Consider the following 13,926-nt stretch of genomic DNA (forward strand, 5'->3'; position numbering starts at 1 on the left):
CTTGCCAGGCAAGTGCTTATTCTACTGCGCTATCTCCCTGGCCCTTTGTTTTGGTTTAATTTGAGACAGGGTTTCACTGTGCAATTCAGGCTGGCCTTGAACTCAGTGATCCTCCTGCCTCACACCAGTATGTGTCCCTGGTGTGAGGCCCATTTTTGTTTTTTGAAACAGGATCTCATTGAGTCACCAGGTTGGGCTCAAATTGAATCCTCCCTACCTGAGCCTCCTAGAGTGTTGGAATTACAGGCATTTACCACTATGCTCAGCTTCTGATTAACTCATTTCTGTCTTTTTCAGCTTTGTCAGGAAACAAGAAGGGTTCTCCTTTTGGTTTCTCATCATTGGCCCCATGGCTGCCATACAGATGGATCCTGACCTAGCCAAGCAACTCTTCTTTGAAGGGGCCACTGTGGTCATTCTGAATATGCCCAAGGGGACAGAGTTTGGCATTGACTATAACTCCTGGGAGGTAGGACCCAAGTTCCGGGGTGTGAAGATGATCCCACCGGGCGTTCACTTTCTTCACTATAGTTCTGTGGACAAAGCCAATCCCAGGGATGTGGGTCCTCGTATGGGCTTCTTCCTTAGCTTGCAGCAGCGGGGGCTGACAGTCCTGCGCTGGAATGCTCTCCAGGAAGAGGTGGACTTGTCTCCAGCCCCAAAGGCTGAAGTGGAAGCTATGAGGGCTAATCTTCAGGAGCTGGACCAGTTTCTGGGACCTTACCCATATGCCACACTCAAGAAATGGATCTCACTCACCAACTTTGTCAGTGAGGCCACAATGGAGAGGTTGCAACCTGAAAGCCGGCAAATCTGTGCCTTCTCAGATGTGTTGCCTGTACTCTCCATGAAGCACACCAAGGACCGGGTGAGGCAAAATCTACCCCAGTGTGGCACTGAGTGCAAAAGTTATCAAGAAGGTCTAGCCCGGCTGCCTGAGATGAAGCCCAGAGCTGGGACAGAGATCCGCTTCTCAGAGCTACCCACACAGATGTTCCCAGTGGGTGCCACACCAGCAGAGATAACAAGGCACAGCATGGACTTGAGCTATGCACTAGAAACTCTGCTCAGCAAGCAGTTTCCCACCAACCCCCAGGATGTGCTTGGTGAGAAGGAATGGGGCTCTTTGGGAGTGGCTGAGAGATGATGTTAGTAGAGTGTTTTCTTTTGTTGTTGCTAGTCTTGTTTTTCTTATTTTCTTTTCTTTCTTTCTTTTTTTTTTTTTTTAGTAGTAGGGTGTTTTAGAATAAGTATTACATCTTGGGTTATCTAGTCAGTGATTCGTAAATCTGGCTAGGAGGCAGACTCAACCTTTGTATTTGGTAAAGATACTAATGAGAGTTTACCTTTATCCCTGGAAATTGAGTCATATTGTAGTAAGGCTTCAACAATTTGTCTGACTGTCTGTCCAACAGTCAGGCATCCTAGGTGAGCCCAGTTGCTCATAATCTTGACCAGCCCTAGTGAGGAAAAGGATTTGGCTCACACAGAGGTAGAAATAAGACTAGAGCCCAGGACTTCTGGCTCCTAGGCTAGCTCTATGTTCCTAGCACTTCCCACTGGCCCCTCAGTTTGCTGTAGTCTTAAAATGATATTGTCTCCTAGTTCACACCAGGACAATGATTTTTGATCGTTACAGGTTTTTTTTAATTTCGTTACAGTTTTGTTGCTTATCTTTAGTACAAAATATAGATATTCACTATAGAAGAAAAACAAAATTAAATTTTACTTCAAATCCTGCCTACGATTTTTCACATTTTGGTATTTATTTATTTAAACACAATTTCACTATGCAGTTCAGGCTGTCTTTAAAAAGACTTTGTAGCCCAGGCTGGTCTCAAACTCAGAATAATCCTCCTGCCTCAGCCTCCAGAGGGCTGGAATTACAGGCCTGTGCCACCTCATTCAGCCATTTGCATATATTTTCTTTCTATCCTACATATTTTCTATCTTTCATTTCATTCTTTTCTATAAATTTTAGTTTTTAAAAGTTCATTTATATGTTTACCTATGCTGTATCTATACAATAATTTTTTTTTTTTTGAGATTGAGTCTCACTAAATAGTTAAAGCTGGTCTTGAACTTAATGTGTAGCCCTGGCTGACCTCGAATTCACAGTAATCCTCCTGTATTACCCTCTCAAGTGCTGGGATTACAGGTATACCCCACCACGTTGGGTAGGCTAGTATAACTTTTATAAAGGATTAAACGATATTTGCAGGGACCAGTGAGATAGCTTCGTGGACCAAAGTGCCTGCTTAGGCCAGTTTAGGCAAGTGCAGAGACTGAGGGTCCATCCCAGTTTATCCTGGGTGCTGTGCCAGCCCCACTCCCAGGGCAGGCTGTGCTGGCCAGAGTCTGAGAGTGGTTGTGCACGCCTATATAATCCCAGCACTGGGGAGGCTGAAAACAAGAGGATCACTGTGAGTTCAAGCTACATAGTGAGACGCTGTAACAACCAAATACATTTAAAAAAAAAACTATATTTGCAGCCTGTTCAAATATAAAAGTTTTCTCATGTCACTGAAATAATAACTCCTTTTTAGTGACTGTTTAGTATCCCATAGTTACTATACAAATTCTGTATTGGTGAACATGCAAGATGTCCCTTTTTTCCTCCTGTTTTAAATATGGTTCCCTGGACTTCCTTGTATGTATGTACTTCATGTACATTTAGGGTTAGAATTGTTGCATCAGACTGTGTATGTTGTTGGAACAGTTTTACATTCTTGGCTGTTATTAGGAGACTGTTGCCTGTCTCCCTTGGCAACATTAAACATTGTTTTAACAAAGGTCTTTGCCAATTAAATGGCTAAAAATTGACATTTCTTTTCTATTTTTTCAGTATTAGTCACAGCAAACATTTGTCATGTTTTTAATAGCTGTACACCTTTTTTTTCTTTTTTAAAATATACTTTACAGATAATTTGCCTATTTTCATGTTGGAAGGTTTGTGGGATATTTGAATACAGGACTTTTTATGTCATTGGCTCAGCTGATGTTGTAAGGGAGCTTTTAAAGGGTGTCTCTTAATGCATTAATAGCACATATTTTGATATAATAAGTGACACTTGAAATTCTGACTAAGAATAAATCAAAATCCTGTTTTCTAACTCATAAGTATTGCAGTTATTCAAAGTATATCTTGCGACTTCAATTTTAGAAAAAGTTGGTGTGTTACCAGTTTTCCTTGCTTCAGCAAAATACCTGAGAAGATCAATATAAAGGAATAAAGATTTTTTTTTTTGGCTCATGGTTTCAGAAGTTTTAGTCCTTGATCACTTAGCTTCATTGTGTCTGGGCCTGTGGTAGGCAGACTGTCGTGGCAGGTGGCATGTCAAGGAATGAGGCAGTCAGGAAGTAAAGAGAGGGGAACAGGCCAGTGTCCTAGTAGCCCCTTGCAGTGCACACCCTCAGTGACACTAACTCACCAACTGTCCCCGACCTTCTAAAGCTTCATTACTTCCCAGTAGTACCATTAGCTAGGAACCACACCTTCAGTAACTGAACTTTTGGGGGATATTCAAGGTCCAAATCATAATAGTCACACATCCACAAATTTAAGTATCCTAAATGTAAAAAGAATGGATAATGTTTAGTTTCTCAAACTAACCAGGTAACTGCAAACTGGAGAGTTGAATCATTCTACATAAAAATTTGGCTGTGCTTTTGAAATTTTGATCAAACATCCAAAATAGGAAGGCCAGGTCACTAGTCACACAAATCAGTCTTGGCTCCACAACCTTAAAACAGTTTTTTTTTTAACATATCTGCAAGTCTCAGATTAAATGCCATACATTAAGGAGGTATTTAGTGGTGTGCTAATTCATTCTTTTTATGGCCCACATGTACGTATACTTCATTATATGTACAACCACTTTTGAAGCCAGAGAGGATATTTGTGGCACTTAGTTGATGCCTATGCCGTGGCTTTTGGATCAACCATTGTCTTATTTGAGACAGGCATCCAGTGGAAATAGAGAATAGTAATATTTTGAGTGATGTTTCTTGTTTATTCTAAACGTTTTACATGCACTTGGTTCCAGAGCCCATGCCCATAGCTGTCAAGCTGCTTAGAGAGATTAAATCACAGATCCCTGATTAAATAACAAAATGAGCTGGCTGGCAGGATAGCCCTAGAGTAAGGATTCATGAATTTTCCTGTTGGGTAGGCTCTAGACATGTTCCCATCCAGTGAAGAATCTATTTCATTTTTCTACTATTCACATTGTGAAAGACTTAGGTATGCAATCTTGAAACAGGAAAATACTACTGTCCTGACTAACTTTGTGAATTTTAACTGAGAAGAATGTAATGCAGCATTTCTCTTACCCTGGAGCAGTCTTCTATGTCAGGATCACCTGAGGAGCTGTTAAAAGTTGAAAAACCTGGGACTGTTAGCTCTCCTTATCTAAAATCCCTGATGGTGAGGCTTAGACAGCTTTGCTTTGGACAAGCTTTTCTACTAGTTCTGGTGGGCAGCCAGTGTTGGGGTCCTCTACACATATCAGTGGTCACATTCTGTAAACTTGTAAAATGCCAACCAAATATTGGATATATCTGCTTTCTTGCAGTCTGAATTTGCAGAATTCAAAGCCATGGTTTGGTCTCCTTAGCTTGAACTTACAGCACTTCAGTAAACACTTGCCGAGCACCTACTAGGTACAAAATTCCATGCAAGGCTCTGCTGGAATAACAAAGATTAAAAAGCCCCATTTCTGAGGTCAGTAGAATTGATGGCTCTGTTGAACTAGTAGGGTAAAGTCAGCTGGTATTGTATTCCTCAGCCTCATGATTTCTCTTCCCTCACTTGCAGGTGAACTTCAGTTTGCCTTCGTGTGTTTCTTGCTGGGCAACGTGTATGAGGCATTTGAGCACTGGAAGCGGCTCCTGAACCTCCTGTGCCGGTCAGAAGCAGCCATGGTGAAGCACCACACCCTGTATATCAACCTCATCTCCATCCTGTACCACCAGCTTGGTGAGATCCCAGCTGACTTCTTTGTGGACATTGTCTCTCAAGACAACTTCCTCACCAGCACCTTACAGGTGAGAGCAGTTTTCTGGCTGACACTCATGGGTCAGAGTGAAGCAAGGGTATGAAAGCCTTTCAGGAGGGTTACCTTTTGTTTGTTGCTATTCTTCCATGACCCTAAAGATTTCTTAATTTCAGTTACTAATCTCAAGATATTTCCTAGTTTTCTGTCTCCTACTCTGTTGTGAATTCCTCTATAGAAAGACCCTCACTCTGTGCGAGTTTCTCCAACTCCCTTTCAGAGGCTCTAGCAGTAGGGTGTTTAGAATTTGAATCCCCTTCACCTCTTTAGGTTATTCAGTTGTATTGGTCAGTTTTTTCATTATTATAATGAAATACCTGAGGCAGATTAAGAAAACAAGAGTTTTATTTAGCTCAGTTTTGGAAGCTAAATGTGCCCGGTCAGCCTCACTGGTTTGGACTTCGGTGAGGGTTTAACAGCTGATCACATCATGGTGAGAACACTTGATGGGGGAAGAGATCTGACCTAGACAGACAACCAGGGAGTCCAGGGCATGGCTGCCTTGTCCTTTTCTAACAATCCTCTCACGAAAACTGCATTAACATATTCACAATAAGGCCGTAATTCATATATCTCACTGCTGGACAGCTTAAACCACCAGTGGCATAGGCATGACTGTTCCATTGGGCAGCTTTTGATTAATCTGATCATAAAAAGACTGACAAAGGTGATTAGGTCTGTTTGTACCACAAGCTGCTCAATGGGACAGTCATGCACATACCACTGGTTGTTCAGGCTGGTGATGACGTGTTAATTCTTTCCAAGGCCACTGGACCAGTGACCTAAGAGCCTCCTACTGAGTCCAGCTCTCAGTATCACTGCTCTGAGGACCAAGCTTCTAACACATGAACCTTTAAAGAGAAACTTTATTCAAACCATGGCATCAGCTCAATACAATTTTTCTTTCTCACTGTAGCCATAAGTTGCTGAAACCCAGTAGGGCAGAGTTTTGAAGATTGTTATTCCCAGTGAAACATCTGCAGCTTCTTAGATCTCATTTAAGCATTAAAGTAGCTTTGATTTCCTGTTCAAACAAAATGTGCCAGTTTCTGCAGAGATTCTCTGACAAAAAAAGTGAAATTTGCTTTTAACTTGGCAATTAAATTTTCATTATGAGTGGTAATTAGTGAAGAAGCTTCAAACAACTTATAATCTCTATCCTGTTCTATTTCTTCCCTTTGCAAACAGATTAGTTTCCTTTATGTACTTGGGGTAGCTTCTTCTCACTCACATTTTGTAACTTTCTAAGTACAGAAGAGGCAGAAGCATCTAGCTGCCTGTTTCTATACCTTTTCTCCCGCAAACTGCTTTCTTCTCCATGTGTATGAGAGACCCCCTCGAGGCCTGCTTCATACAAGCTGGCTCCTTACTAACCTCCCTCTTCCATTCAGGGTAAGGGAAGAAACTAATATTCATTAAATGCCTTTGGGTACTAAGCACCATATTTATCACATTATTTGTGTTTCCTCATTTAATCTCTCTGGAACCCTGTAAGGTAGAGAAGATTGAGACTGAAAAAGGTTAAATCATGAAAAATCACACAATAGAAGTCAGGATTTGTGCTTGTGCTTATGCCCCAATATGCCAGATACAGTGTGGATGTCTCAGAAAAGATTCCTGATTGACATTAGTGGCGACACCATCAGGGCCCTGTTTCTTGGAAATACAGAACGCTTTTCTGAAACAAATGTGCTGTTGGAAGAATCCTATGAGTAGGCAGATGACCTGAAACTCTAGTAGTTTGAAGGACTTGTGCTAGACTATAGGGATGAATCAGTTGATGACTGCGCTTGGTCTAATCTACTTCAGAGGAATGTTAAACTGCACTTTTACTGTTTTTGGTTTTGTTTATTTGGTACAGCATTTCACTATGCAGCTTGAACTCATAGTGATCGTCTTGTTTTCAGCCTCCCCAGTGCTCAGATTACAGGCATGTACCACCACACCTGGACTCTTGGTGGCCAGCTCAGCACGCCCGGGGGCGGGGCTGGGCCCAGCGCTGGGGCCAGCGTGGCATGTAGTGCCAGGGATCAAAATCTGGTTCCTGCACTTGCCCAAGCAGGTACTTAGTCCACTGAGCTATCTCATCGGTCCTTACTAGTTCTTGGTATAACAGAAATTAAATTTTTTATTCATTTCCTGTGGGGAACTCCTCCACTAGAGGTACTAGTTTTGAGTTAGTATGAAGAAGCATCAGACTGTTGACTTACCTCTGACAGTGACCACAGCCAAAAGGAGCAGTGTGCTACCTGCTTGTGATATAAATGGTTACTGTTGCACCAATGTAAGAGGACTATACTGTTGCTGGATTTCCTGCTCATTATCAGCACAACTAGCACCCCGGCTCTGATTGCCAAGGCTTTATTCCCAGCAGTGACTTATAAAGCAGAAAAAGACCCAGCTGGATTGCTAGATATCCAGGTGGGTTGTACAAGGAAAAAAAAGTCTTTTTTCAGACTTTTCACCAAGAAAATTTGTTGTCATTTGGAAAAAGTCAGGAACTAGTCCTCTTTTTTTTTTTTTTTTTTTTTTTTTTTTGACACAGTCTCACTGTGCCAGTAAGGATGCCCTTCCATACACTGAGTCTCTCAAGTTGGCCTTGAGCTCACACAGTACTCCTGCCTTACTCTCCCAAGTACTGAGATTACAAGTATGCGCCAGCATGCTTGGCAGGGTATATGCCTTTAAAAAATTAATCAAATATTTTTGAGCTTCCTTTATATATGACATTATACTGAAAGTGTGAGGAATACACATAAGAGTTAACCAGGGTTCTTGCCCTCCAAGGATTTATTCAGTGAATTAATAGGTATTGACTGAGCCTCTACTGTATATAAGGCTGTGTTCTAGAAGTGGGAGTAAAATTATGAGCAAGAGACAATCTCTGAGGTAAAACTTGTATTTTGGTGGGGAAATAAACAGATCAATTAGCCAAGTAACTCCATATTGTGTTAAGTGTTTCAGGAGGCAGTCTTGCTCCTGCATCATTGCCCCAGCAGGACTTTTGGTCTCCCCAGACTACGCCAGAGTTTATCACCCCTCATGCATATCTTAGCCATCTGTGTCCCACACTGCCACCTGAGTTGTTCCTACATGCAGCACTGATCTTACTTCTCTGTGGCTCCTCACTGTCTAAGAAATTAAATGACCAAACGTAGATTCTGAAGCACTTCTCACCTGGCTCTTTTCCCATTCTCCAGCTTCTCTTTCCTCTCCGTTTTCCCCATCAACCTAGTGTCTGAGGGCTGGCCAAATAGCTCAGCGGATTAAAGCGCCTGCTTAGGCAGATGCAGGGGCCAGGGGGTTCAGTTCCTGGGCTTGCCATGCCAGCCCTGCCCCTGGAGTGCGCTGAGACAGCAATTGAGACTGGGCAGGTGGTATATGCCTGTAATTCCAGCCCTTGGGAAGCTGTAAACAGATGGATCTCTATGAGTCTGAAATAGTAGTGACACCCTGAACACCCTGTAGACCCTTCCCTAAAATACAAAAAAACACAACAAAACAACAACAAAAAAACCCCTAGTGTCTGTGTACTCCTCAGTCTCTTAATAGATCCTGTTGCAGAAAGGCCATACTGTCTCATGCCTTTTATTTTTTGAAGAGATGGGGTCTTACTGTTTCCTGGGCTGGTCTTGAACTTCTGGGCTCACTTGATTTTCCTGCCTTAGCCACCTGAGTATCTTGTGCCACAAGCACATGCACAATTGAAAAAGAAGCTTCTTTTTTAATTGTGAAAAGATAAGATTTTACCTCTTATTAACAGATTTTTAAATGTTTAGTAGAATATTATAGTAATGTACAACAATTTGTGCAACTCCACCCATAATACCAGCCAGATCTCTAAGAGCTATATACCATATATAACCAGAACTACCAATTTTCATGCCTTCTGGGTGGAACCTGATTTTCCTCTGCCTGCTGTGCTTGCTCATCCTACAACAGACCCTGCCAGCATCTCTCCCTGAGGCTGCATCTCATCTCTCTCCCTCCTCTCCACGCTTTTACCCTGCACTGTACTCATCACTAGTATATTGCATGAATTGTGCTTTGTGAAGTACAGAGTCTGCCCCACTCTGACACCAAGCCATGAGCTCCTTTAACACAAGGCCAGTTTTTTGTCCAACTGGTTGTTTTCAATACCTAGCCAAGGCCAACACTTCTTTCACTTTGTGTTATTAATTGTTTCTAGATAGAGTACTAATTCCTGGGGCAATATAGTGAAGTCTAATGAAGGTCATTAGGAGCATCAAAGAGAGTGATTAATTCAGATTAGAGTTGAGATTGGAAGGACGGAAGGTCAGAAATGGCTCCATGGGGGGAGGGGGCATTTAACCATGAGCTTATGGGGTTATTGGTGTGTTAAGAGACACAATATGGAAAAGGATACTACAAAACATTTTTAAAAACTAGAGAATCATACTCATACCCTATTTCAGTGAGAGTCCAGTGCCCTGCATAGATACTCAGGATTTTTGTGGCTGAATGAATCAGACCATAAAAGCTGCCTTAAGCTAGCTGCCTCCTTAAAGGCAGTCAGGTAAGTGGAGCTGGCTTCCTTACTTAGGAGCTTAAATGTCTACTGCCCATGGAGGAGAAATGGTGTTGGTATGTAAGCACTTAAAGATAGCCACATTAGCAGGGTAAAATCAGCCCCATAATGGCCTCAGCCCTTATTTTTCAGCTTTCCTATGTTAGGCACTTTTGAATAGATGCCACTGATTTTTATTAATCCCTTGGATTTAGCTTGAACAAAAATTATTTGTTTCACAAAAATAGATACAGTTTTTCTTTTAGCTAAAGTAAATTAGGTCACCATAATTTGTTTAAAACCAGTGAAAGGATAATCTGAATTTAATAGTGGTATGTTAGAAAGAGTTACATACAAAATAAGGATTCTTACTTCCCATGGCATAGCATGCAGGTATATAATCACAGACCCTGAATGCCGTGAGGGAGCTTCTTTTTCAGTTACAATAAGCTATAGACACTTTCCAGCTTCGTGCCTTGCCAGTATTCTGGATACCAGTGTCCATCTTTAACTCTTAAAGAAAACATTAACTCTGATGATTTCTATAGCAGTTCTATGACACCAACTGTGATAAATTTACCCAGCATTCATACCCCTCCTGCTCTCAGTTGATACTTGCATGCCGAGTGTCCATTATCTCACTTAGCCCTCACATTAGTGCTAGAAGGTAGGTTATAATCCCATTGTATAGATGAGGAGAGAGGTCACATAATGTTGCCCATGATCACAGCGCAGTTAGTGGATACAAGGTTGAGCTTTGGATTCTAAAGCCTGTGGCAGGCTCCCATGGAAAATGAGAGCTCCAGATAAAATACTGCAGTCTTTAAACTGACCTCAGGTGATAGGACTCCTGCTGTTTTTCACCTTCTTTGCCATCATTGGGAAGTGATAGTCTTGATTTTAACACCATCTGCAGAAAGTGGTAAGACATTCTGCTTCTGGCCAGTTTTGTTTTGAGCCAAATTGAGTATTTAAAAAATTAGGAAATTTCTTCTTTTTCATCTAATCAAAAAATAGGATATGATAATGACAAAGCTACCTACCTTATTACTTTGAATTTCTCAAGGTGACCTAACTGCACTCAATTCATTTAAGTTGGATTTAAAAAAAAAAAAACTTTCACATTAATGACTAGAGTAATTTGAAATTGTATAATAGGTTTAATGATGAAAGTGTTGATACTTTTTAAAATATTTAAAGCAAAGTACCTAATGGGTGTACTTCTTATTTTAGATAAATGCATTTGTTTAAAAATGTTATCATTCTGTTTCAAAGGTATTTTAAAACTATCTAGGATTGACCTGCCAAAATTAAAGTGATTTACTTCTCAAAGATACTGGAAAATGTTGTTTCACCTTAGCAAATAAAAAAGTAAGATTATTGCTGTTTTCTTTAAAAAGACATAAAATCATACTGCAAATAACAATCAGAATGAAGAATCTCTTGGAAAATATGTATAAAGTTGTTTTCTGAATTGTTTTTAAAATATTCAGTTTGTGCAATAATAGGGTCAACAAAATCAGAGCCAGATGTGGTAGTGTACAGCCGTGACCCCAGCACTTGGGAGGCTAAGGCAGGGGGACCTCCATGAGTTCGAGGCCAGCCTAGGCTGCATGGTAAGTTCAAGGACAGCCTGAACTACATAGTAAAGCCCTGCCTCAGAAATCAAACAAATGTACATAAATAAATAAGAGGTACTAAGGAGTGGGGTCAGGAGAGGGCTTGAGTGCCAAGGGCCAGCACCAAGGCTTTTTTCTGGAATAACCAAACTGTTCCTGATTGTGGTGGTGGCCACATAAATCCATATGGACCTTGAGACTCAGACCTACATTTCAAAAGAGAACTCTGTACAAAAGTGTCATACAGTGGTTGTATGGCAGTGTACATCTGTGCAAATGAATCAAACTCTTTTAACAGTGGTTGAATTTAATTATGTGAAGTTATACTTCAAAGTTTGGTAGATTTTTTGTTTTAGTTTTTTATCGTTTTTTACGTATTTAGTACAGGGTCTACAAGGTCTCACTACACAGATTGGACTTGTAGTGATTCTTCTGTTTTTCAGCCTCCCAAACACTGAGATTACAAGGTACGTACTACCATGCCCAGTCTCAATCCCAGTTTCAGTGTGCATGTGCGGGAAGTGGGGGAGGGAGGCAGGGCCTGCTTGGCAGTCTAGGAATCAAACACCCAGCCTAAGCAGGCGCTTTAATCTGCTAAGCTATCTGGCCAGCCCTTGTTTTTTATCTTTTTGAGGCAGAGTTTTGCTGTGCAGTTCAGGCTGACTTTGAATTCATTTTGTAGCCCAGGCTGGCCTATAACTTGCAGCCATTCTCCTATCTCAGCCTCCCAAGAGCTGGGATTACAGGTGTTCGCTACTATGCCTGTCCTTCAAAGCTTGCTTACTTGCTTGTGTATGTATGCACTCAGACTGTCAGTCTTGAAACAAGATCTCATTGGGCTTAATCTCACTATATAGCCTAGGCTGGACTGGAACTCACAACTATCTGCCTGCCTCAGCCTCCTGAGTGCTTGGATTACAGGCGTGAGCCACCACATACAGCCCAAAGGTTTTTAAAAATCAACCCTGGGCTGGGTCCTAGAGGCCTGGAGGGGGATACTTCCAGAAGCACATGCACATTGCAGGTCACTCACATGCAAAGCAGTGCTGAATATTAAGTATCAGGGATATGTTTAGTCTTTATCAAAACAAAGCAGTCTTCTGGGAGAAGAATAAATTGAGATATGCCTCTGGACTAGATCTTGCTCAGTGTTTATCATTGGACGATGCAGCCCACCTAACATCCTTGTCTGTGCAATGGGAGTAGTAATTTCCTTTCTGCTTGCCAGGTTTGTAGAAAGATTAAGTGGACTAGTACTTTAAAAAGGACAAACCAGTTTTCTAATTAGAAGCTGTAGTTTTAAAACTATTGCCTTCTGTTGCGTACCCACTTCTAGTTGATTCTACTCTTAGGCATGTCTGAGAGGTGAGTGGAAGGGAGGCTGATGTATGAGACCAGCTTATTCCAGCCTTTTACATCTGGCCATCACTAAATGCAAGGCCATTCAGTGACACAGGAGTGAGCATCCTGTGGGCTCCAACTGAACGCCAGGTCCTGAGTATAGATTGTGCAGGACACATTGATAATTAGGATGGATTCTCTACTCTTGCAGGCGGACACCAGTGTGACGCAGGCACAGTGTGAGAGCCTCAGGGATCAGAGATTGAAACAGTTTGTTTCAGCACTGGCCTTTATACAAGCCATCTCCCAAGGGAGCAGAGCTTGGGAGCCAGTGGCATTTAGGGATCTGCTGCACAAGCCACCACCTCCACAGGATGTGTCCTTTCTTTCTAACACCATTGGCTAATCATCAGTCAATTATTTGGTGTTTCTAACAGAAAGACTTTAGAGAGGTGGGAGGAGTGGCATGTTGTCCCTCAAAGCAGCTCTGGAGAAAACCTTTTACTTTTGTCAAGTTAGATCTGGAGCCCAGAGTTCTTCCATGGTAATCTAGGGGTAATGTGGATCAAGGACCTGCTGCTTCTGCCCTCTTGTGTATGCCTGTGGGGTCCTGAGAGGCAGCAGGTGGCAGTATGGGAAAGACTGTTCTTTTCCTTTTGAATGCTTTTGATCCAGACATTTAATACCTCTGAGCCTCCATGTCTTTAAAAATACACTTTCTAGTATATCTTGCCAGATCAAGGTGGGATCCAGTTGGCTATGCTGAAACTCCTTTGAGACCAGTAAGGTACTGTAAGGAGTAATGGGTTTGCTATTATTTTTAGAAGGAACTGGGATCCAGAATAATTTGAAATAGCTAAAAGATGTGGAGAAAAATTTTCTGTCCCCTGTCCATGTTTTATTTGATAAAGCTGAATTCCTGCAACCCAATTTTTTAAATAGTCAAAGAAAACTATCTTTCTTTTTTTTTTTTTTTTTTTTTTCAAAGCATGGATTGAACTCAGGACTTTGCCCTTACCAGGGAAGCGCTTATTCTACTGAGGCATCTCCCCGGCCCCAAAGGAAACTATTTTCCCAAAGAAATTTGTAGTTTGTAAATGGCTGATATGCTCATAAAAGATCCTCACTGATCGGGGACCTGCCCAGTAGTTCAGTTGTTTAAGTGCCTGCTTAAACAAAGCCCTCAAGCTCAAGCGTCTGGGGTTCCAACCCAGACAGACACTGCAAACCAGAAATGCCCTAAAGGCATTTCGAGCCTCCAAAAAAAAAAAAAACGCTTCTACCATTTTTGGTCTGGAAATCCCCTTTAAACCAGCTATTCCTCTACTGGGAATATTCCCAGAGGATCTGAAAACATCATATCATAGGGATATATGTGTGCCTA

At 41.6% G+C, this 13,926-nt stretch overlaps 1 protein-coding gene across 1 annotated transcript in view; it reads left to right on the forward strand.

The window, feature by feature from the left end:
- Positions 1-13,926, forward strand: part of Aar2 (AAR2 splicing factor homolog) — a 75,259-nt gene that overhangs the window by 12,903 nt on the left and 48,430 nt on the right. Inside the window, exons 2-3 of the mRNA XM_004630990.2 lie at positions 298-1,106; positions 4,817-5,046. Coding sequence (XP_004631047.1) covers positions 350-1,106; positions 4,817-5,046 — 987 coding nt within the window. The 5' untranslated portion in view covers positions 298-349. The remainder of the gene's footprint in view (positions 1-297; positions 1,107-4,816; positions 5,047-13,926) is intronic.

This window comes from Octodon degus, unplaced genomic scaffold (assembly GCF_000260255.1).
Source record: "Octodon degus isolate 3935 unplaced genomic scaffold, OctDeg1.0 scaffold00037, whole genome shotgun sequence".
Taxonomy (NCBI): Eukaryota; Metazoa; Chordata; class Mammalia; order Rodentia; family Octodontidae; genus Octodon; species Octodon degus.